Source organism: Camelus ferus, chromosome 6 (assembly GCF_009834535.1).
Source record: "Camelus ferus isolate YT-003-E chromosome 6, BCGSAC_Cfer_1.0, whole genome shotgun sequence".
Classification (NCBI taxonomy): Eukaryota; Metazoa; Chordata; class Mammalia; order Artiodactyla; family Camelidae; genus Camelus; species Camelus ferus.
In genome coordinates this window covers 92,549,504-92,575,493 of record NC_045701.1, presented here as the reverse complement: position 1 = coordinate 92,575,493, position 25,990 = coordinate 92,549,504, and the positions used below count along the sequence as shown (strand labels likewise).

Genomic DNA, 25,990 nt, shown 5'->3' with positions numbered 1-25,990 from the left:
TACAAAACAAATCAATGAAACAAAATACCCATAAAGGACAAATATACGTGAGAACTTTCAAAAATGAATGACTACTCACTGAGGTAATTTAAATGATTTAAGGCAGAAACAATACAATGCTTTACAAGGAACAATATAACTAACTATATCATTTTAAACACACCTTTTGTGAACCATGTTTGTGAGAAGTTCATGCATATAGTTTATTTCACCCAGACCTAGGGAAGAAAAAAAGTGGAGGGAAAAAAATTTGTACTTATTGCTAAAAACAACCTTTGAATTAAGATGACATCTTTTTCAAAGATGGCCCCACCAATTCGTTTTGACTTTTTATCCTCTTCACCTAAATGTATCAGAATTGTAAGTGATGATGACATTGATTACTAGTAATTCAAAAATACAAGAAACACCACACTCTTCCACTGTTTTCCTTCCCACAGCACCTACCTGTGAGTGCTGGCCATATGAGTAATTCTACATTTCTTTTTTTCCCCTCACTCACTTTCTAAATTTCCTACATTGATCATGCAGAATTTTACAACCAAAAAATAGTATTTAAAAAGTGTTGGTTACACAGATGTGCTAAATTTTTTTCATTAGTTGCAAAATACTTTCATTGATATAAAGCTTGCACATGATTCTGCCACATCCTGAGTTATCAATATTTGAACCTATGATGGGTTCAACTATGTCCCCCTAAAAGGTGTGGAAGTCCTAACCCAAGCCCCTCAGAATGTGACTTAATCTGCAGATAAAGCATCACTGCTTTATATAGTTAGTTAAGATGAGGTCACACTGGAGTAGAATGGGCCTTTATTCCACCAGGACTGGTGTCCTCTTAAAATGGGAAGAGACACAAAGACACACACAGAGAGAACACCACGTAACGATGGAGGCAGAGATGGGAGTGACACAGCCACAGTCCAAGAAGGACGGAGGCTGACGGCCACCAGAAAAGCTGGAGGGGGCAAGGAAGCAGAGCCCCTGAGGGAGCAGGGCCCGCCAACACCTTGATTTTGGATTTCCAGCCCCCAGAACAATGAGAGGGTACATTTCTGTTGCTCAAAGCCTCCCCGTCAATGGCACTTTGTCACAGTGGCCCTAGAAGGCTAATACAGAACTATTCTCAAAAGATCAATGAAACAAACACATCATCAGACTCGAACTCACAAAAACATGTAACAGAAAGACAACAAACTAAACTGTAAAATACCATGCATAGACACTCTAACTCAGGTAGCGTGTAGCAGTTAGGAAGCATTTACCCCACGCCAGGCATTCTTAAGACATACTGCCATGGCTTGACTGGGGTCATTTTTCCCTTGACACGAAGTTATGCACGCAGCAGTCTCTCTCTGATGGATGCTTACTGGGGCAAATGCGACCCCACCCCGCTGTCAGCTAACGGTTATTTTCTGGATACAAAACTAACCTGTGTCAACCTAAGCAGCACAGGGTCAAAAGTCTTAAACTCACATGTTGCCATCCAAAGCAAAGTAGGTTATTTTATTCATCCTTTCATTCTCCACCAGAGTTAGCACAAACACTCACACGCTCTGTATGTTACCTTTCAACAGTAAAAGATAGGAGTTATTGTTTCATGGTCTCATCACGCTAGACAACCTGATTTTTTAAAAATCATCATTTTGAAAAAGAAGTACAATTTAACATAAATTAACCTTTTCAAGTATTTTAAAAGATTATTTTCTCAAATACTAAAGAAAAAGGAACTCAAGGACTATGCTGATGGCCGTCCTGGCGCAATGATGATGCTGTCATTAACTGAGCTTCAAGTACAGGCTGACAGCAGCGACCTCACACAATCGTACGCGTGAAACCGCAAATCTAACAAAGCCAAAGTTCTGAAGGGGGTAAGACTGCCCTCAAAAAGTTAAACTCTTCATTATCAACATTTTTAGGAACACAAAGGTTATAGTAAGAAGTCAAACTGAAACTGACATTTATTCACATTCTAAGAGTCTAAAAAAGAATAAATGACTGCGAACGCCGCTTTTCACAATCTGTGCAAAAGGAAGGAGCCTCTACCCGGGTCGCAACTCCAGGCCACAAAAGCATGACACTCACCTGGCAGAAACACCAGCACGCTGCTCCGCACAGGCGCAGATGGGGCCCCCGACCAGGTCCTGCTCCTGCTAAAGTGTGAGGTGCACAGTTAGTCAAAGCTAAGCGGCAGTGCTTTTCCAGAATCCGAACATGACAGGCTTCCGAGCTGGAAAGGCTCTCACATCTGAGCATCCAGTATGATGTCCACTCTTTCACGAAGAAACCACAGAGGCCCCAGCCCCGCGATCATCCAGGGCCCAGCCTCTCGAGTCTGTTTTCCCCGAGAAACACACCAGCTGCAAAAGTCAGCAGTTATTACAATCCAGAACCTCAAAATACAAAATATTTCAAATAACTACTACAAACAACACTGAACACTAAGGAATCCAAACTCTTACGAGGAAGCGTTTTTACAGATCAAGCTCTCCAACATCCACTCGCCCCCCGACTAGCAGCACCGTGTGAAGTCACCACTGTCACCCCCCACCCCGCTGGGTGCCCCTGCCATGTGCCAGGCCCTCCCTGTGCAGGCCAGTGCAGGGTGAACCAGACAAGCCCCTGCTCTCTGGAGCTTGCATTCCAGCAGGAGCGGCAGACAGGAAACAAGGAGGGTGCACCTTCAGTTTGGCGGTAAGACCAGGACAGACACAAGCCGAGAAGACACAGCCACACGTGCAGTGGTTACCGCTCCTGGGCACAGCCTGTGTTATTTCTTGGCTTTCCCAAGAAAAAAATAAAGATTACAGTGGAAATTAATGAAATAAAGAAAGAAAAACAACAAAGAAAAGTCAATGAAACAAAAACCTGGTTCTTGGAAAAGATCAACAAACTGACAAATCTAGCTAGTCTGATCCAGAGAAAAAGAGAAAGTCAAGTGGCTGCAATCAGAAATGAAGGAGAAGACATTACCACTGACGTTACAGAAGCAAAAAGGATTACAAAGGAATGCTGTGAACTGGACACCAACAAACTAGACAGCTTACATGAAATGGACATATTCCTAAAAAGACACGAACTACTGAAACTGGCCCAAGGAAAAAAAGACAATCGGAATGGACCAATAACAAATGAAGAGACTGAACTGGCAGTTTTAAGACTACCCATAAAGAAAAGCCCTTACCTCGACAGCTTCACAGCTGGACTCCACAGAACACTCAAAGGAGTAATACCAATTCTTCACAAACTCATCCCAAAACCAGAATACTTCCCAACTTACTTTATGAGACCAGAATTACCCTGATACCAAAACCAGGCAGGAAAATTACAGACCAACATTTCATGAATATGAACATAAAACCCTCAACAAGGTATCAGCAAACCAAATCCAGCAACATATAAAAAGGACACACCATGACCAAGTGGGCTTTATCCCAGGGGTACAAAGTTGACTTAACATCTAAAAATCGATTAAGGTAAAACATCATTCCAACAGAATAAAGACAAAAACCACACGATTATCTCAACAGACAAAGGAAAAGCATTTAACCAAATCTAACACTTTTTAGTTAAAATACTCGACAGATTAGAAATGGAAGTGAACTTCCTCCACTGATGAAAGTCATCTCCAAAGAGCCCACAGCAAACACTCTAACCTAACCGTGAAAGACAGGATGGCCTTCCCTCACATCAGGAACAAGACAAGAACGTGCACTTCTTTTCTGCATGGCCCTGGAGTCCTAGCCAGGGCCACCAGGCAAGAGAAAGGAAAGCAAGGCATCCAGATCAGAAAGGGAGAAACAGAACCATCCCTGTTCAGTAGATGACATGACCTCGTGTACAGAAAACCGTAAGGGCTCGTCCCAGAACCAATAAACAAGCCCAGCAAGGCTGGGTGCAGAGTACACAACGGGGAGGGGGTCGGCCGCAGAATACACGATCGGGGGGGAGTGGGTACAGCTCAGCAGTAGAGCGTGGGCTCAGCATGCACAAGGTCCTGGGTTCAGTCCCCAGTCCCTCCATTAAAAAAATAAATAATCCTAATTACCCCTCTCCCCCTGCCAAAACAAACAAGCAAACAAAAAAACACAAACAGAATACAAGCCTGATATACCAAGATCAACTGGTATTTCTACACATTTGCACTGAATAATCAGACACCAAAATTAAGACAATAATTTCATTCACAATAGCATAAAAAAGAATAAAACACAGGAATAAATTTAACAAGATAAGTACAAAACTTACACTTTGAAAACTACTGACACTGTTGAAAGAAAATTAAAGAAACTGTCAAAAAACAGAAAAACACCTCGTAGTGGAATCCTGAACGCTGTTAAGATGACAATACTCCTGAGATGGGCCTACAGGCTCAGAACCCCTCTCAGAACCCTAGCCGGCTTCTCTGCAGACACTGACAAGCGGGTTCTACACTTAACATGAAATTATAGGGGACTCAGAATAATCAAAATAATCCCCCAAAACAAGAAAGTTAAGAAGACTCATGCTTCTAATTCTAAACATTACTTCAAAGCAATGTCAAGGCAGTGTGGATCTGCACAAGGATACGTAAAACAGCAGAACAAAGAGTCTGGATGTAGGACCAACAGATTTTCAGCAAGGTGCCAGCACCGCACAGCGGGGAAGCACGGGCTCTCAGCCAGCAGCGCTGGGACAGCTGGACTAACACACATGCTGAAGAAGGACACTGGGCCCGGACCTCACACCGACACAGAAATGAGCTCAAAATGGATCAGAGACTTAACACAAAAGAGCCCAACTACCGAACTCTCAGAAGAACACGCAGGGGTGACTCTTCCATGAGCTTGACTCTGGCAAGAGTCTTAGCTATGACACCAAAGCATGAACAACGAAAGGAAAAACAGACAGACAAGACTTCATCAAAATTAAATGCGTGTGCTTCAAAGGACACCATCAAGAAAGTGAAAAAACCACCCTGCAGAAAGGAAGAAAACATTCGCAAATCCTGTACCTGGTAGGGGGCCTGTATCTAGACTATATGAAGAGCTCTTATGACTCAATAACAAAAAGACAATTTAAAGCCCAATTAAAACCCAACTTAAAATGGACAAGGGTTTATGTCTCTAAACATAAGTAAGTATAACATACGTATCCACAGAGCACACACAGGCCAGTGAGCACATGAAGAGGTGCTCAACATCATTATTCATCAGAGAAACAAAGTGACGCCACTTCACAACCACGAGGACAGTCAGAATCAAAACGTCAGGTGCCAACCAGACTGGCAAGGGTGGGGAGAAACGGGGACCCTCACAAGCTGCTGGTGAGGACGTAAAATGATGCAGACACACCAGGAAACAGTACAATCGACCCAGGAACCCGCACAAAGACGTTCATGCAGCATGATTCAAAAAGGCCAAAAGGAGGGGACGCCCCAAATCTCCACCAACATACAAATGGATAAACAAGTGTGGTATGTTCATACAACAGAGTATTACTTGGTCATAAAAAGAAATAAAGCACTGACACGCTCTAAGACGGATGGAACTTGAAAGCTTATGTCCAGTGAAAGAAGCCACAAAAGACCACGTCATACGTGACTTTGTTCACATGGAAGTCAAGACTAGAGAAACCTAGTAAAGACAGAGGGCTGACCAGTGGTCACTTAGGTGCAGGGGTAACGGGAAAGGTGAGGAGCCATAGCCAGAGGGCTTGGGGTTTCCTTCTGAGGTGATGAAAACACTCTAAAATCAACCGTGGTGATGGCTGCACATATACGTGGATGTACCAGAAACTACTGAACCCTTTAAGTGCATGAACTGTGTGGTGTGTGAATTATACCTCGAAAAATCCATTTTTTTTTTTTTGCAGGGAGAGGTAATTAGGTTTTATTTACTTATTTATGTGGAGGTGCTGGGGATTGAACCTGGGACCTTGTGCATGCTGACTAAGCATGTGCTCCACCACTCGAGCCATCCCCTGCCCCCCAGTTAATCCATTTTTAAAATGAGGGGGAGAAGAAAGGAGGATGGAGGGCTTAGAGAGGGACTTACTGTACTTGCCTGCCTCAGAGGTAACGCATGGAAGTCAAGGAGAATTTTCTTAGGTTGACAAGTACCACAAGCCTCTGGAAGGAACAGGAAGACTGTGGGCCTTACACAGAGGTATTAAAGATAAACACAAAAACAAAACTACAAACCTTCCCACTACCAAGAAAAACTTTTGTTCGCTGACGTATCTGAGACTAAACATGTCAGTCATGCAGCAGTAAATATGGCTCAGTAACAAAAATATAACATAAAAGCTAAGAAAAAAGCCAAAGTTCAATTTGAGTTGAAATATTTCATACATATCATTTTTAAAATACATTTCCAGCTATCGACAATAAGCACACGAAAAAAAACAAGCAATGACAGACAGCCCACTTAGAAGAAATGAGCACACCTAGCACCCAAACCCTGCTTTTGGACAGCACTCCTCACTGCAAGAGTCAGGTTCCCTGGGAAAGGGACTCCTGGCCTCGGGCAGGGAAAGAGCAAGCTGGACGGCCTGGACACGCTGCGCCGGGAAGCAAGCGTCCCCCAGTCAGGGGGCCACGGCAGTGACCCAGGGGCCGGCCCACAGAGGCTCCCACTGGCCAAATTACGGACAACCGACCATTAAAAAGGAAAACTGACTATAATCAACTCTGACGTTAAGACCTATGAGTCTCAAGAAAAGGAGAAGACAAGCCACAGACCAAGAGAGAACACTTTCAGAAGACAAACATAATACAAAGAACTGTTAAATATATTTTAAAACCTCTTACATACATATATATAACTCTCTATATATAATTTAACAATAGGAATATGAACAATGCAGTTTCAAAAATGGGCAAAAGCTCTGAAGAGACACATCAGCAGAGAAGACATACAGCTGTCAAATAAACATCTGAAAAGACGGTCCACAACATATGCCATGAGGGAAAGGCAAATTAAAGCAAGGTACCCTTACACACCTACTGGGCTGTCCGAACACTGACAACATCAACTGCCGGTGAGAATGTGGAGCGACAGGAACTCTCCTTCACTGCTGGCAGGAAAGCAAAATGGTACAGCCGCTCTGGAAGACCATTTGGCAGTTTCTCACAAAACTAAACATACTCTTAAACCATATGATCCAACAATTGCACTTGTTGGTATTTACTCAAACGAAATGAAAACACATCCACACAGAACCTGCACTTGGATGTTTATAGTGGTTTTATTCACATTGCCAAAACCTGGAAACAACCAAGATATCCTTCAGGAAGTGAACGGATAAACAGACTGTGGTACATCCAGACAATGAAATTTGATTCCGCACTAAAAGGAAATAAGCTATCAAGCCCCGAAACGACATGAAGGGGCCTCAAATGTGAGTTATCACTAAGTCGAAGCAGCCAACCTCGAAGGCTGCAACTGTAAGATTCCAGCTACACCACATTCTGGGAAAGCAAAACCACAGAGACAAGACAAAGACCCGGGGCTGCACAGAGGGCTCCAAGGAGTCTTTGGGGCTAAGAGGGGATTCCAGTGTAAAGGCTTTGGCGGCCACATGCCGATCACAGTGCGTGTGCTGCCGGGGGGCTTCACGGCAGGGGGGGCTGTGCGTCCGCAGGAGAGGCTGCACAGGAACTCTGCTTTCTGCTCAGCTCTGCCTTGAGCCTGAAACTGCTCTGAAAAAGAAAATCTATCTGAAGAGAAAAAAACCCACGAGTCCACTGACAGTCGTAGAGAGAGACAGGAAGGTAAGAGGCAGGATAATAAAGGAAAAGTCCTCCTCGTGGAGTAATCTCAGAGAGTAACGCAAACAAGTGCGCTCCGTGACACGCGCACCGTAACGTGTGAGCGTGCTAAGTAACACGCCCACCGGTGCCATGGCAGCCCCCAGGCTGGCCACAACAGGTCAAAGTGGTGGCGGCCCAATTCCTGGGAATCCCAGCCCCCTCCCCAGGGCAGCCGGAATTATCCTCCCACTTTCAGGCGTGGGAAGCTACCGAGCCCATAAAGACCGGCAACGCCAAGCCTGGTGGCCTCCTCCTCACTCCCTCCTCCTGGGAGACGGCCCACACTCTGTCTGTGGAGTGTGTACCTGCTTTTACTTCAACCTGAGCACCCAACCCCGACACCTCGTGACCATTCTCTCACCTTCTGAAACAGCCTACACTCTATGCCGTATGTATCTTTCCAAATAGATCTACCTTTACTAAAAAAAAAAAAAAGAGAGAGAGACAAAGACATTTTTTGCTAGATAAAAACAACATTAACCAGCAGACTCCTCAAACTTTTGTAGGATATACTTCAGGAAGAATGGAAATGATCTAAGAAGGAAAGTCTAAGACGAAAGAATAACGAATAGTATATATTTGAGTAAATCTAAACACACTGACGAAATAAAAAATAAAGAATCGTGGGAGCTTAAAAACAGAGCTAAAATAGTACTCAATTGCCTGTAAGCTAGACTTTCCGACTCATGTGCCAAGCACAACTCCCGACACCCGACACGCACGGTCCACACAGGCACACCCCCGGCCCCGTCACTGGAGCAAGCGTGGAGCCAGACGCCCACCATGCCGGAGGGAAATGTCTGGCAGAAAACCTATTTTGAAGACACAGAACATAGCCACCTCACTCTAAGGTATTGCTCAGGGGGACTGCAAGACAATGAACAACCTGATACTTTATGTCTACAATTACGGTGTCTGTGTGAGTCTAGGGCCTGCAAGCGACCAGCCTCCCCCGCAGCCAAGTGCTGGCTGCCGTGGGGAGGTGGAATCTGCGTTCTGTCTGTTGTGATGTGTAAATGGCATTCGTGAGCTGTCACAAGATGAGCATAGTAGTTCTTCACACAGCATAATACTTTGAAAATTAAAGACTCTAACCACCACTTACAGCCTGAAGTTGTTCTCAAGGGAAAAACATGCTCCAGGTTTCAAAGGGCCAGCTAAACGAACGTCTGGATTACAACAGGAGACAGCGAGTATCGGGAATCCATCTTTACAATAAAGGGAAACAAAGGCAAAGAAAGGCTTTCTACAGTTTCTCCTAAGGTGGTCCTTAGTCTTCCCCTCAGGCCTGTGAGCGACGTGACTCCTGCATGTCTGGAAAAACTATTCTAGCTTCAGGCTGTAGTTTCTAGATTTTAAACTGTCAGTCCTGAACCTGTACTTAGCATGGTTTTAACTACTTTAAAATAGAAATTTCCAGTAAAAAATGTGCGAGATATTTATTTTAAAATATGCACGGTGACTGCTGAAAACCTACCCACAGTTATATCCTAGCCTTGTAAAGACACTAAATAGTTTCACGAGGAGTCACGAAGTTTTAATTACACACATTCAAGCGCACTGCCACAGCCACGTAGTGCAGCTCTTACCCACTCTCCTTCAGATCCAGGTCGTCGAACATCTGAATCAGGGAGACAGTGACTTCATACACATCCTTAGTTATCGATGGCTCCTCCAGCCGGTGGGGAGACAGCTAAAAAGAAGAACAGAAAAAGCTGGAATACCAGAATAGGGTTACAAAGGAAATTCTGGGGTTGGATGGGTGCCTCTCTAGTACATCACCGCAACAAATGCCCCAAATAAAAATAACAGCGTTTGTAGCCAAACAGCACTACCTGCGCACTTGCTGAACGCCAGGTGCTACTCCAGGCACCCGGCGCGCACGGTCCATCCTGGCACAGCCCCGACCCCGTCCCCAGAGCAACGGAGGGGTCAGAGGCCCAACGTGCAGGAGGGAAACGCAGATGAAGTTGCTCCAGATGCCTGTGGAGCCCAGGAGGATTTTCTGATCCCAGCCACTGCCCACCTCTGTCACAAGCCCCAAGACTGCAACATAGTCATGCGTGGGAAGGAGCCCTGGAACCGCAAGCACCGACACAAGGTAGTACCCATCTGCACCTGCCAATCTACAGTAGTGACATAACCACGTCAGACTTCACCTGCCAAGGCCTGGCGGAGGGGTCACTAGACTGCTTTTATTTGTGTATTAAAACAAAGCCAAAAGGAGCCCAGTCACTTCAGGACTGCCCTTCGAGTGGTTCTGGAGGACACTGGGGCTCAAACACATTGCCAAGCCCCCAGTGAGGGCAGAAGCCGTGGTCTGAGCTGGCAGCTCCCAGGGGACCGAGGGCGTCACTGTGTGAGGCTCTCTCTACAATACGCAGCACAACAGCTACATCACAGCTTCCATAAAGTCCATTTAATAGCCATTCTAGGTTCTCTCCCACCAACAAGGCTTTTTTCTTTAATAATTTTACTCATCATGTACTAGATGCAAGGCATAACATTTGATTTTGTGAAGTACACATCAGAAGTCTTCAGAAGTTAGCTATAAACGCAAACTTTGTTCCCAATTTTTAGAGTAAATTAAGTCAGCTAGTAATAATCCATTTTCATTATTCTTACAATTCTACATAGAATACGTATGACAAATTGACTTTTACTTAATAATTTTGAGTAAGCATTCCATTTTTAATCATTTTTACTGAAGTATAGTTAATTTACAATTCTGTGTTAGTTTCAAGTGTAAAACAAAGTGATTCAATCATACACATATATTCTCTTTCAGATTCTTTTCTATTACAGGTTATTACAAGATATTGAATATACTTCCCTGTGCTCTACAGTAGGTCATTACTGTTTATCTATTTTATATATAGTAGTTTGTACCTGCTAATCCCAAACTCCTAATTTATTCCTAACCCCTACCTCCGCTTTCCCCTTTGGAAATCACAAGTTTGTTTTCTACGTCTGTGAGTCTATTTCTTTTTGTAAATAAGCTCATTTGTATCATTTTTTGAGATTCCCCATTTAAGTGATGTCATATATTTGTCTTTCTCTGTCTGACTTATTTCACTTAGTATGATAATCTCTAGGTCCATCCATGTTGCTGCAAATGGCATTATTTCATTCTTTTTATGGCTGAATAGTATTCCATTGTGTGTGTATAGAGACACACACACACACACACACACACTACATCTTCTTTATCCAGTCATTTATCAATGGACTTTTAGTAGTTTCTATGTCTTGGCTGTTGTAAATAGTGCTGCTATGAACAATGGGGTGCATGTATCTTTTTGAATTAGAGTTTTTGTTTCTTCCAGATATATGCACAGGAGTAGGATTGCTGGATCATATGGTAGTTCTATTTTCAGTTTTTTAAGGAACCTTCATACTGTTTTCCAGAGTGGCTGCACCAATTTACATTCCCACCAATAGTTTAAGTGTTCCTTTCTCTCCACACCCTCTCAAACATTTGTTATTTGTAGACTTTTTGATGATGGCCATTCTGACTGGTATGAAATGATATCTCATTGCAGTTTTGATTTGCATTTCTCTAATATCAATGACATCGAGCATCTTTTCACGTGCCTACTGGCCATCTGGATGTCTTCTTCAGAGATGTGTCTATTTAGGTCTTCTGTCTATTTTTTAATTTTTTTTTAATATTAAGCTGTATGAGTTATTTGTATATGTTGGAAATTAACCCCTTGTCAGCAGCATCATTTGCAAATATGTTCCCCCAGTTTGTAGGTTGTATTTTTCCCCCATAGGTTGTCTTTGCATTTTGTTGATGGTTTCCTTCACTGTGCAAAAAAGCTTTCAAGCTTGACTAGGTCCCATTTATTTACCTTTGTTTCTATCTGCATAACTTTAGGAGATGGATCCAAAAAAATATTGTTGCAAATTATGTCAAAGAGTGTTTTGCCTATGTTTTCTTCTGGGAATTTTAAAGTATCTGGTCTTACATTTAGGTCTTTAATCCATTTTTTTTTATACAGTGTTAGAGAATGTTGTAATTTCATTCTTTTACATGCAACTGTCCCATTTTCCCAGCACCAATTATTGAAAAGACTGTCTTTCTCCATTGTATGTTTTCGCCCCCTTTGTCATAGATTAATTGGCCATAAGTGCGTGGGCTTATTTCCAGCCTCTCTATCCTGTCCCATGGATCTATGGGTCTGTGTGCCAGTACCATACTGTTATGATTACTGTAGCTTTGTAGTATAGTCTGAAGTCAGGAAGCATGATTCCCCCAGCTCTGTTCTTTCTCAAGATTGTTTTGGCTATTCGGGGTCTTTCATGTTTTCATGTAAATTTAAACCTGTTTTTATTCTAGTTCTGTGAAAAATGTCATTGGTGATTTTGATAGCGACTGCATTGAATCTGTAGACTGCCTTGGGTAGTATGGTTATTTTAACAATATTGATTCTTCCAATCCAAAAACATGGTATATATTTTCATCTGTTTGTGTTGTCTTCAATTTCTTTCATCAGCATCTTCTAGTTTTCAGAGTACAGGCCTTTTGCCTCCTTAGGTAGCTTTATTCCCAGGTATCTTACTCTTTTTGATGTAATACTAAAAGGAATTGTTTCTTTAATTTTTCCTTCTGATATTTCATTGTTAGCACTTAGAAATGCAACAGATTTCTGCATATTAATTCTGTACCCAGCAAATTTACTGAATTCATTGGTGACCTCCAGCAGTTTTTTCTCGTAGTGTCTTTAGGATTTTATATGAATAAGCATTCTTGATGTTCAACAACCTTTACCTTTAATTCTACACTTTATCTCAACAATAACCACTATTTACCATAACTATGCAAAAAAGAAATAGAAAAAAAAGGTATACTCTTCACAAACTTCAACAAGGCCATCTAGAACTGTTTTCCTACAAACAAACAAGGCATGGAAGCATGTCACTGGTTCACAAGTGATTTCATTGATTTCTAGAAGCCAAGCCCAAAGAATATTTCTTAAAACACACTGCTAAGATATCAAACATGGCCCTGCTTCCTCTCAGCCAGCCTTGACACAGGGGACAAAAGAAACACACGGGTCACAGGCAACCAATTCACTTGCTGAACTCATCCCTTCTCGTGTGCGGAAGTAGGGAGGAGACAGCAGACAGGCCTCCGCCTTCCCGGAGAGCACAGTGTGGCTGGAGAAAGTGGACAGGTGGACAAGTCAAGGTGCCATCAGATGGGCCGCTCTGACAGACCATCAGGCGAGGACAGGGAAGCGCTGTCAGTCACACAGCAGGCTCAGGATGACTGCGGCCCTCCCACGAACGTGTTCAGCCACCATGACTGCCACCAGTGCTTCTGTCCCAGGCCGAGACCTCAGAGCCTGCGTGTCTGCCGACATCTGAGACGGCCAGGCCCAGGCTGGCCAGCCTGTCCCCGGAGGAGAGGGGGCATGCAGCAGGTGGGAGGCGCGCAGGCGGTGGGGAGATGGAATGTCAGCCCACCTCACTCGCCCTGTCCTCCAACACGCCCTTCAAATGGATTAAAGCAAACAAAATGGAAATCACATAAAAGCCATGCTCTGGGGCGGTGGGGTGTGGTTCAAAAAAACAATGCACGGGGAGCCCTGGGGAGTGGGCCAGGCTCTGCTTCTGGATCATGCTGCAGATCTCGGGTGTCTACAATCTCATCAGAGCACAATTACATTTTATGTACTTTCCTAAGGGTGGCTTTGTTGGGGGGTTTTCGGCAATTAAAAAAAAAGTTGAAAATAAAGCATGAAAAGGACTCTTCAGAGGAGACTGAAAGGCACAGCCAGAGTTGGTAACGGAAAGACCAGGAGGGCCTCATGGGACTGAGGGCAGGCAGCAGTGTCAGATATTACAGCGAGGCCCCGTGAGTTTAACGTCCCGCGCTCTCAACGTCACGAGGAGATTGCTCGCAATGCTGGCACAGCGGCCTTGGCTGAGGGGCAGGAATGAAGACCGCGGGGAAGCAGGGGACACTGGGAGTGAGACAGAGTCTGGCAAAACTTATGAGAAACAGGGCACCTAAAGAGGGTGTTGTTTTACGATGAGAGACTCAGTTCTGTTCAGATGTGCACAAGAAAGAGTGGGCAGAGGAGGAGCTGGTAAAGATAAGGGGAGGAGGGCAGTGAATGGGACAAGGTCCAGGGAGGGTGGGAGGGCGGGAGGGCAGGACTGTCTCCTCTGCAACATCAGACAGGGGGGAGGTTCTGCGACAGCAGGAGCGACAACGATGATAAAATCCGAATTTTAACAAAAGTCCTCTGACTCCAAAGACTGTCACAGAACCTACATAAAACAAAGTTAACACAGAGTCAACTCGAGTATTCCTTCATGGACGTATTTACTGAGCACCGATCAGGACATGTGGTAAATGGTGCTGAAGCCAGGTGTGCCCAGGCGGGCCGAGCACAACCCACCCACCCCAGCAAGGGCCACCCAGGCTCGAGGACAGCTGCCCCAGCTGAGCCAAGCCCTTGGCACATCCACAAGGAAGCAAACAGACTGAACATCAACGGGAACCAGTTAGAATTTGGCCAGCTGAACAGGTGAAGAGAAGATCAGCACACAGTATTTACTGCTCATATTCCAGAACAGGTCAGATACCACAAAACTTTCAGACGTTATAAACAAGTGCCCCTACCCTCCGCCTTGAGTGCAGGGCACTCAGTGACTCGCTTCCATCAGAGAGCCTGCAGGACAGGGAAGGCTGTGCCCGTACCCTTGCACACCTCAGTGGGCGTGACAGATAATAAGCAAGCAAACAAACCGTACATATTTTTCTTTAAATATGCATAAAGAAAAGGAGGGAGAGTAACCTTGAGGGAGAAGCTTGGGAAATACCCCAGCCAGAAGCCACACTGTAGCTGTGATATGAAAATCAGCCCTTCACCCCACGGTCTTCTTTCCCAAAGCTCATGAGCCCAGTCTAATCACAAGACAAACAAACAAAAACTCCCAAGAGTGCGGTGCCCTAAACACTGCCTGAGAAGCACTCCTAGAAACTGTCACGGTCATGAGAAACAGGACAAGTCTGAGCATCTGTCCCAGCCCAGAGCAGCCTAAGACGACATGACACTAAATGCCACGTGGGGTCTTGGAGCAGAAACTGAAGTTCAGCCAACGGTAATATACCAGTGTTAGTTTCTTAGTTCTCACAGGCTTTTTTTGAAGTGCTACAAACTAAATGTTGACTATAGATGGATAGGTGGGTGGCCACTACAAAATTCTTTGAAATCTTGTTTCGAAATACTGCCATTTAAGAAGGTGGGGGGAAAAAAGAGGTGCTACATTCTAATGGCCATCACTGGCCTCCCTCTGACATAATTAGATTTGACAAAATATGTCTCTAGCGTCAGATGAAACCTAGTCAGCCAATGCACTTCAGCAGAGACGGTTTCCGTTAACACTACAGATGCTTTTAATGAAAGTCAAACTCCTGTACAGAGCAATAAGGTAGTGTCCACCAAAATGCCAAAGGCACACAGCCTTCAACCCAGTAATTCCATTGCCAGGAACTTACACTGTAGGAAGGCATAGCCTAAGCAGGGGACCTCGAGAGGGGCGTTTTACTCCCCAGGGATGTCTAGAAACATTTTTGGTTGTCATGGGGGGCTGGTAGAGGAGCCCAACTTGCACCTGGTGAGTCAAGGCCAGCAACGCTATTAAATATTAAACGTGCTGCAACGCACAGGACAGCCCCTACCACAGAGGATTATCAGGCCCAAAACGCCAACTTGTGCTGAGGTAAGAACCCCGGCCCACAAGATACGCTCTCACATGTGCAAAGATGTTCTATTCGCACTGCTTTTAGTAAGACCAGAAACACTGGACATTAAATAAAGAATACTCTTTGTATTTATATTCATACGGAAGAGCATTACATGGCTCTAAAGAGGGAACAAAGAAACCATACACTGACATGTAAGAGACGTGAAAAGGTAAGTGAAACACTCAGAACGACACACGCAGAACCCTGCCACTCTGTGAAAGAGAGAAACAATACACTCATTTTGCTGGTACAGGAAGGGCCCACAAGAAATTAACAAGAGTTTTCCCGCTGGTCGGGAAGCCGGGCGGGCAGAGGACAGGAGCAGGAAGCAGGTGTTTTACACCTCCACGTGCTGCCTGACTCCCAACCCTGCAAGGGCACAAGCCACACGAGAACAACTGTAAATCAACTGCACCTTTCACAACAGCAGACCACCCGGTTCTCCACTGTTCCCACACGCAATCCTCCCTCCGTTGAGAGCACTGCAACTTAGAAAATTCGAGTTTAACCTAAATAAAACTTGAAATAAAATTATCTCCCACTCCCAGGTGAATCTACGATTTTGCACCTGATCCAAATCTGACATTTTATTCTTCAACAATAACAAAGTACAAATCCAGTTCCAACACTTTTCACAGGGACATATGATATGAGGGCCTGCTATGCCCACAGCTGATGCGCCGGGGCTGTCCTTCCCCTGTTCTTCCCCAGTCCCTCCACGCCGTCCCCCTGCTCCAACAGAGCCTTGCATCTGTAGCTAACGCATGCAGGTTTGATCAAATACAAAAGTACATTCACTAGAAAAGAAACAATGCATGCCCACACACCCTGTTATGATGAATGTGCTCCAGATCATCAAGATAATACTCTTCGATGGAATACGGCTTTCCTTCCACTTCAAAAATATATGCAGGGCTCATCTTGTTCTGAACAGGAACGGCAAAGTAGTCCGCAAACTCCTCGCAGTTGATGGTGGCTGACATCAGGATCACCTGCAGGGCAAGAGCAACCACTAAAACAAACAAAACAGTGATAATAATAACAACTGAAATGAAACACTTTTAAAATTCCAGGCTTGTCTTCTATTTTAACAATTTTCTAAACTTTAACTGAGCACTTCGATTTGACCTCTCGTGTAACACAAATTATTACAGCTTAAAGAATGCTCAGAGATGCCAAGTTTTACTATCTCCCTTCAAATACATTATCAAGTGAAAACTACATCTCCACAATAAAGCTTCATTATAACCATTTACCTAGAAGGACACTTTGCATCAGAAAACCAAGTTAAGACAGAATAAGCTACTAGAGGATATTCTAGAAAAGTGCAGGAGTAAAAGCAGCAAAGAGGAAGAAGACAAGGGCTCCGGGAGACGGTGACCCTGCGCCAAGAAGGTGGAGCAGCCCAGAGGGCCCGGCCGACCGCGGCGGGGGTCGGGCTCCAGGACTCACTGCAGGTGTCAGTTCTGCCAAAAAGCAGACGTGGGGTGATGCCCTCAGGACACTCGGCCACGGACGCCAGCAGCCAGCACCCACAGCCCATCGGATGTGCCCTGGAGGAGGCGGCAGCATGACAAGGCCTCACCATCCACCGTCTCCAGAATGATAAGCGGGAGGCACACACACCACCTTCTGCATGTCTGTGGCATCACTCTCAGCAGAAACAAAAACTTCATATGGCACAGCTACGGGGTAAATAAAATATCTGTATTTTTCCCTCTGTTGTTAGAGACAAATGTCCAAACCATGCTGACTAGAACTGGCTGGGATGAGGTGCCTGCAGTGAGAAGAAAGGCCCTGAGAAGCCACGAGGGGTAAGAACGGCCCCAGGGCACACCCCACCCTGCAGGTGATCTCTAACTGTCTCCTAAGGACCGCTGAGGATAGGGAACTGCAGGGCTGCTGTTCTACTGAGGCAGCAAAAACGTGAGGCCCAATCTGGGCAGCCAGAGCAGCCAGCAGTCCACGTGGCTACCAGATTCCCCACGGGTCACCCTCCCCCAGGCGGCCCTCCTCCACCTCTCCTCCAGACAGCTCAGCAGCCTGCCCGACACCGGCTTGTTCAGGGTGCCGCTGCGCCGAGTCTGACCAGCCGGCCCTGACAGCAGGCCCAGTCGGCTGAGTGATGGCACAAAGCCAGGGGGCTCTAAAGGTCTGGGTGCAGAGTGGATTGGGAGAGCTGAAGGCCCACCCGCCCAGGTTCCTGCATCCAGGACTCTGACAGCAGCTCTCTTCTTGAAAGCAATAGAAGAGGAATTTCTGAGAATTTCAGAAGACTTACTGACAGTTAAGTTATAAAGAACTTGACTTCTAATTCCTTAGCCCAACATTTGTTAAGACATTTATAAGACTCTCTATTTAGAAAATACTCTGCTTCATGTATTTTGAAAAATCATGAAAACACTGGAACTGACAGTTCCTACTACTCATACAATAGGTACCAAATTTCTGACCACCATTGTTAGCAGTGTGGTATATTTTTTAAAATTCACTAATATTCTCAACTCTCTTTACTACTGAAAATTGAAAAAACATGTAACCAAGTCATTATCTTAGAGTAAGAAAGTGAAGTCTTAAGATGACAAAGAAAGGTCTCGATCTATTGAACAATTTTTAATGTCATCTTTAAAAACTAATTAACTAGCCAAACTCTCTCATTCACTTTGCAGTCATCTCAAGCAATGAGACAACTGTCTATTGCAAATTTCAGCTTCCATTTACTTAGCGCCCACCAGGTGGGACCATGAGCACCCTAAGGCTGACAGCCCCACCGTGGGAGTTGGGGGAGAGAGAATAAATGTCTCCCTGAGTTAACAAAGAGATAAAAGCCTTCAAGACAAAGCCCTTTGTGACTCAGAGGCAGCTGGTCTGCAGTGGCAGCGCACCCCTCCCGGCCCTTCATGAAGCTGTTTCCAAGAGACCCCTCCCTACCTGCTCAGCATCGCTGTGTTGACCTATGTTTAAATCACATAATTATTATAAACCCTTTGCTATTTTGGCTTAGTTTACATCCTCCTCCTTTTTGTTCAAATAAAATGTAAAGAATATTTACCATTCCCACAACTTAAGTCTCCTGTAACAACAGTGCACAGAACAGTTCTCAAACTTCAGTGATTTGGTGCTACTTTTAAAACAGAGATTGAAGGTAGAGTCACATATCTTCCAATTACGGTACTTCAAAATCAGTACTCTAATTCCCAGCATTTCGTTAGCGTCAACCACTATTAGATCCTTTTCTGAAGCCTGGAGAATATTTTACAATTTAATGCAACATAATAACCAAGAAGTATTCCTCAGTCTTATTCTAAGAGAATGCCCGTTAGCCAGCTTCCAAGCAAGATATGTAGGACTACACAAGAAAATTAATAATTAATGTTAAGAGTCACTGCTTTCAACTGTTTCTGTTAAAATAAAGAGAAACAAAACTACATAATAACTCTTAACCCTAAATGTTTCAGTTACTCATGAAATCAACTTTACCTTCACAAAACGTGAATTTGTTCTTAAAAGTTTACGAACTACCAACAACAGGAAATCCATTTCTTCAGTCCGCTCGTGTACCTACAAAACAAAAAGGGGGCCCCCACATGCCCTCAAGCAAGACCCACGCCACTGCTGAACGAGCAGAGGAAAAGGGGTTCCAACGTGCACAGGAGGCTGGGGACGAGGTCTCTCTGCTCAACGCAGCTCCTCGGGAAGCTCGGATTACCCCCAGGTAAGGAGGACCAAGAAAACAGCCCACAAACCGGAAGGCACCCCTGGGGCACGCAGCCACTGCCCCCTCGGGGCTTCTCTCTAGGGCCCTGCTGGCACAGGGCAGAGTAATGTTTAGCAGTCTCAGCCCTGTCCATTCAGTGCCAACAGTGCCCCCAGATGATAACAAAACCCATCCCTACCACAGAGAACCACAGGGCAACTCCCTACAGCACCCCAGCCTACTGCTCAGCCCTGCGCGGTCTCCTGTTACACGACTTCAGCAAGTAAGTGCTGTGCCCGGGCAGCAGCGTGTCCCCCAAAAGGACACGCCTCGTGGTGTGCAGGACTGCAGTTCACAAGGGCGGCCCTGGAGAGCTGGCTTGGTCAGTAACAGGTGCCCCAAAACTGGGGGAGGGGCTGGGCCCCCAGGGAGCGCTGCAGGAGCACTCGGGGCCGTGGGGTGGGGGCCCTCCTGGGGACTGTACTCAAGAACTCTATGCTCGGGGAGAGCAGCTGCTTCACAGCCCTTCTCAGACAGACACCTTCCAGGCCGACCAACCAGGACCGTACAGGGCCCCCAGCTCCCAAACCCCAGCCGCCCCGCCCCGGAACAGCTGACACCAAGAGCCAAGTCACCCATGGCTGCATTTCTACCACCGAGTGAGGCTCCCCGACACACCGGGGGACAGGAGACTCTCTGCTGGATCATTTTCACAAAAACAGGTGCCAAATTTGACCTGCTTTCTAAACAAGGAATCTTTTCTTAGTCCTCAACCTCCCCTCCCACATTTTGGAAGTAAGAGCAACAGATAAAAACAGAAAATCAACATTTGTAAGTAGAATAAGCAGATACGGACCCGAAATACTTTTTGGCACTTTACGAGTAGGGGACAGTCAGCGTCACCTGCACTGTGCTCTCTGGTGAAAGAAGAACAGGAACCTAGGGGGGCACTCACTTCATCAATGAAGACATGCGTGAACTCCATCAAGCTCTTGGCGCCGACGACTTTCTGAAGCAGGACCCCGGTCGTCACGTACACTAACTTGGTGTCTTCCGTTGCTACTTTCTCCAGCCCCACCTACAATTGGGGAAGGAAAAAAGAAAATAGAAAGTTTTCAAGTTTAATGGTTCACATTTAACTACCCTTCATAATGAAGGTAAGAAAGGGAACTAAAGAAATTGTTATCTATCACAAAAAATATAGGGTCCAAATTAAAGCTGAAATTCTAGAGTTGATTTTTGCTTGCTTGTTTGGTGATGGGGGAGAATCTGGCTTCTCCAGTCATGCTGCCCATGTCATTCTGATGTTAAGACAACTGTGTATGAAGACACTTTCTACTTACAAAGATACAATCAAAAGAAAAAATTATAAAAGCCATGAGTCTGAGAATTTTCACCTCTCTATTCAACTGAGAAAATTAAATTTATTTTCAGGACATTCAGAGTTTCACTGTTTTTAAAATTATTCCACATTTCTGCTCTATAAGCAACTGCTTTCAGTTTAATTTCCAGCAGAAAACACTCACATCCTATCATGGACTTACAGAAACAAAAAGTCAACAAGGAGAGAGCCGGTTCTCCCCGTCCCACCTGATAGCCCACCAGACCACCCAGAGTCCAGGCGCGCTCTCTACTGATCCAGCGGGCGATGCTGCTGGCCCCTATCTTGCGGGGCTGGGTGACCACGATGTTGCAGTAGGCGGAGCGCTCAACGTAGTGATCCAGGATGTACTGCGGGAGCTGAGTGCTCTTACCGCTGCCCGTGGCACCATGTATGATCACCACAGAGTTACTTTCTATCAAAGAAATGACCTACGATTAAAAAGAAAGTCTTTCAAAATTGCCACAAGTTTAAAAATGATGTAAAGTGTTACCTATGAACCAAAAGCTGTGTCTCGGGGGTTGGGGGAGGATACAGTTCAGCGCAGAGCACATGCTCAGCCGGCACACGGTCCTGGGTTCCAGCCACAGCAAAACTGCACCTCAGAAAGACCTTCAGGATTTATTTTCTTTTCCTCCTTAGAAGCTAAATTATTATTAATCATCTAAACATCACAAGAGAGCAAGAAGGTTACCAGTGGCTACCACACTTGAAACCAGTTTGACCACTGGGACCAGTAACCAGTAGCTCCGGACACCCAGGCCAAGTTCATGGCCTCTAGGTCTCCATCTCTTCACTAATAAAAGTGAAAATACCGAAATGAATTCTATAGCTCTCACTGTCTAAATTCCTATTATTTTTAAATTGTGTAATGAACCTCCGTGTAATTCTACTGAGAAACGCGAAAACACAGCTTTTATTACACTGACGTGGTTTTAAATTTTCGTGTGAAATTCTTCACACACATTTTTAAACAATTAACCTCCACTGTTCCACGTACAGACTAGATGGAGCATTTTCAGACCTCCAATCCAATTCCTCCCCACCACTCCCCTACATTTATTTAAGTTCTTATCACTCGAGCAATTGCTACCATCAGGGAGTACAAATTATTTTGAATACTAGTGTCTTAAAAATTAATAAAAATCTACTCAAGTTGTGTGATTCGATCTAAAATAAAATAAAAATTAAATTTAGAACATTTACAGTTTAATCTATAGCCACTCCTTCCACCAGTATAGTTAATAAAGGTTTCAATACATTTACTTTTAACCACGTTTAGTAACATGTAACTAATTAAAAACTTAACCATCTTGCTGTCATATCTGACCCGACACTGCTCCTAAAATGATCTATCAATGACTGATCAATCACTAGGGAGAAAACCCAGCAAAAGCATAAGGAAACCCCAGCGGAATGCTAGAGAGGAGTGCGGCCAGGGGGCATTACTTGCTTTATAAAAAGACTGGGCAAGGGGTGTGGGTGTAGCTCGGCGGGAGTGTGTGTGCTTGGCGTGCACGAGGTCCTGGGTTCCATCCCCAGTGCCTCCATTGAGGGGAAAAAGAAAAACGACTGGGCAGTGAGCTCTTTCAAGCAGCAGCTCTCCCGGGACAAGCAGGTGTTTACTCACACCTACTTCAGAGGAAGGAGGACTAGGTGAAGAGCTAACATCGGGAGATGCGCTCAGGGGATGCCTGTACAAATGAAGCATGGCCGAAGTAGGCCCATCAACACAGCTACTGCACAGAGCACCTCCCTGGTGCTCACCCAGCCCTGCAGGCTGGAAACCAAAGCGACGGCCCGGGGCATCTACTCAAACAACAAAACCACATTACGATGAAAACCACCTTACCTCTTCCTTACATCGATTTACAGGCAAATCGGGGTACTTATACGTTGTGTCTGGGATGCATATCGCATTGCTTGGTTTAGCTGAAGGAGGCCGTGGACCTGGATTCAGACAAAACAAACACACACAACGGTGCTTCTTATCTGAAAAAGTGTGATCAACCCAAAGCTGTACCTAATCTCACCGACCCCGCACCTACAGCAGCTACACTCGTAAGCACACACCCACTGGCCCACACCCTGCTGGCCGGCACTGCAAGCAGGGCAGTCCCCACTGCATGCCACTGCCACACGCGGAGCGCGGTCAGCCCTCCACCGGCCGTCAGCATGGCAGGCCCAGCACCACCATCTAAGACGAAAGGCCTGCAGGGCACGGCGCTCGTCGCCTGAAAACGGCACTCAAGTGGCTAGCTCAAAGGATAAACGTTTATTTGAAATTTCACACCACTTTGTTGAGTGTTCAGTCCCTGCTACTGACGCAGATCGGCAGCAGACGGCCAACCACCACTCCCAAACAGCCATCGGGAAGGGGTGCCTCCGCTCTGGTAAGGACTGCAGCGGGGCACCCCGCCCGGCCTCACTACACAATGTCCTCTTGTACGTGCAGGTGCCACTCTCCAGCGATGCCATGAATTCTCGACAAACCAACAAATCATCAAAATTCACAGGATACAAACTTTCATTGGGAAATAATTTTTACTCCCCAAATAAACTTTGAAGCTTCCTTGTCTCTCCCAAACTCAGGCCTGTGCTCGTTCCCCTCCAGGTCTGCCCGCTTTCACTTTTCTGCCCCAGCACCCCCTATGTGCTCTGCCGTCACCCCTCCCACCTGATGCGCGTGCATCCACACTCCGCTTGGCTCCCCCGCACCCTCCCCCACATATATCCTCAGTTCCATAATTGGTCTAACAACATATAATTGAAACATGGCCGTTTTCCTCTGGTTGAATTGAGATGTGCAGTACTTGTTCTGAGAAGGAAGAGCAGGAGCCAGTTCTGCTGCCTCTCAAAGCAAAACAGCCTCTTTGTGGACAAGTGTTCCTCCTAGGGCATCACTGGCACTGGCCCCGGGAGAAAGTTCTCAAAGTCCTGACCCCAACAGCCCTCTAGCCGTCTAGTCAACCTCGCTACTGATCACCAAACTCTAAACCTGCATTTTCTTTCCGCTTTCATGTCTCGTCTCCTTCCGTTACTCCTCTCAGTTTTCAAAAAACACAATCCCTGACACCATCCCATTTTCCCTACTGCCGTACTTAATCCCAGTCCCACCCCTGCCAGAAGCTCTCTCAGCTAAAAAGTTCTTAAAATTAACCACGCTACCTTCAAAACACCGAGTTTGAGCAAAATTCAGTGTGTGAACAGTTCCTAACTTACAAATGGTTTCAACATTTTATTAAATTATTTAGAATTCCGAATGGTGGCTGGGTATCCAGCCGGCCCACCAGTGGGAGGCCTAGAGAATCCCCGCAGAAGGAGCAGAAAGCAAGCCCTCCCACTCGGGCTGGTAGGCCTGTCCATCAGCAACAGGCCTTTTTTTAACACAAAGGAAAGGGATGAGACTCCACAGAGCTCAGGAAACAGGAGACAGAGGGAAGGCCTCCTGAGCGGGACTCCACTGGGAGATGCAGTGATAAGCAGTGGGGCACAGAGTGGGGGTGAGCCATCGAGGCGCCCTGCACAGGGGGAGGGAGGTGACAGCCCTTTACAAAGACAAAAAGGCAGAAGCCACATTTCATGCTCTGGGACTTTCAGCCATGGCTCGCGGTGCTGCTGAACGAGCCACCACTCCGACAGCACTGATGGAACCTGCACTCCTTGATGACATGCACTTTGAAGGTTGCTACTTAAAGACAAAAACGCTACAAGAAAAAAATTCCCAGAGTCCTAACCGTACTGTCTAAACCGCAGCCCTTCCTCTGTGTGACATAAAACACAGTCTGACGTTTCCAGGTCAGTGGCTGAAGCCGCCCCAGCACAAATCAAGTCCTGCCTCCACGTCCACTGCCAGAGGGAAGACAGGAAACCAAAGAGGGACACGTCCACGCCATGCAGCTCTGTCGTCTGTGCAGCAGTGACCAAATCAAGGTAGGTGACCAGGAAAACACCATCAGTACACCTCAAAGAGAAAAACCTGGATCATTTAAGGCAAATCAATAAACTATATACGGCAAAGTACATTCCAAAAATGACGTGCGAAATACCTCAACTTCAAAATCTGCTGTCTTTATTTTCCTGTTATCTCTTTATCCTAGGCTAGTACAATTCAAGTATTTCATGTGAGCTGGAAAAACTGGAGACCATGAAAATTGCTAGTTTCTCCTTACTAAGTCACCCTCCTGTATTACCATCAACCAAGGATAAAATCTAACCAAAAAATTCAACAGCTCTGGGTTCCAAACAGTGTAAAACAGATTTTAAATGGAGACCAGAATAACATTACTTATCATAAAATCTAGACATTGTACACTATAGAAAGTAAGTGTAATTACTACATTACTGATTTAACCATAAAATTAAATCTTCAAAATAAATAATTACATATCACTTTCTCCAAGTATGGGATGGTATTCCAAATACAAAATTAAACTTAATTTGAATGTTTCTCTTTTCAGTTATTAAAAATACCACACAGGCGAGGCCATTCTCTTACACCTAGAAGAAAAGCCATAAAAGGATAGAAACAACCACCAAAAATACCATCAAATTAAAAGGGAGGTGGCATGGAGGCGTTTAACCACAGCCTAAAGATGCCGCCCAAGACGCGTTCAAAGCTGCCGTGTGAAAGCGGCAGACACCCGCAGGAGCCCACGACTGGAGCCAAGCTCCAGCTGCCCAGAAATGCTATTAAATCTCAATTACTTAAAAGTGATTTACCTTTAACTATATAAAACTATTCTAATGTAATCCACAGAAATTCACTGAATGTGTTCTTGGATTCCTACTTAGAAATAGTTCTTTTAAGGTACGTAGATGAAGTAACACCTGTATCACACCCAAAGGCAGAAGTGCGCTGTAACTGGATGTAACAACACATTCACGCTGGAATCAGCAGCACTGGCCTGGAATTGGAGGTACAGGTGTGACCTCACGGTGTCAGCGCACGCACACGTGCACACGTGTGACAGCCTCGCCGCGTGCTCCAACAACACAGGGCACCTTCTGGCTTCCCGCGGCCCCTCTCCTCCCTCCCACCTGAATCCACGTGTCACCAGGCCCTGTCCTGTCCATCTCACCACTGCTCCCCACCTCGCCGCCATCACCCCGCCATCTCCCTCCAGTCTCACCTGGACAAGGGCAACTCCTCCTGACTCTCCCCTCAGGTCCTGCTCTGGCCACTCTAATCCAGTCCCTCCAGGGCAGCCAGAGTGGTCTTTCAAAGAGAAGTCTAATCACGGGACACCTCTCCTCCCTTCACACTCCGCCCAAGAGAGGCCTAGAACTTCAGCAGCTCCCCGTGCTCTGGGCACTGAGACCACAGGCCCGGCAGCCCCGGTGCCTCGGCCCCGC

General features: G+C 45.6%; 1 protein-coding gene across 1 annotated transcript in view; it reads right to left on the bottom strand.

The window, feature by feature from the left end:
- Positions 1 to 25,990, bottom strand: part of TDRD9 (tudor domain containing 9) — a 70,971-nt gene that overhangs the window by 42,647 nt on the left and 2,334 nt on the right. The window contains exons 2-9 of the mRNA XM_032482795.1: positions 22,488 to 22,585; positions 20,845 to 21,066; positions 20,210 to 20,332; positions 19,038 to 19,118; positions 16,385 to 16,549; positions 9,382 to 9,485; positions 2,086 to 2,153; positions 164 to 218 (exon numbers count right to left, since the gene is read on the bottom strand). Of these exons, the coding sequence (XP_032338686.1) occupies positions 164 to 218; positions 2,086 to 2,153; positions 9,382 to 9,485; positions 16,385 to 16,549; positions 19,038 to 19,118; positions 20,210 to 20,332; positions 20,845 to 21,066; positions 22,488 to 22,585 (916 nt within the window). The remainder of the gene's footprint in view (positions 1 to 163; positions 219 to 2,085; positions 2,154 to 9,381; positions 9,486 to 16,384; positions 16,550 to 19,037; positions 19,119 to 20,209; positions 20,333 to 20,844; positions 21,067 to 22,487; positions 22,586 to 25,990) is intronic.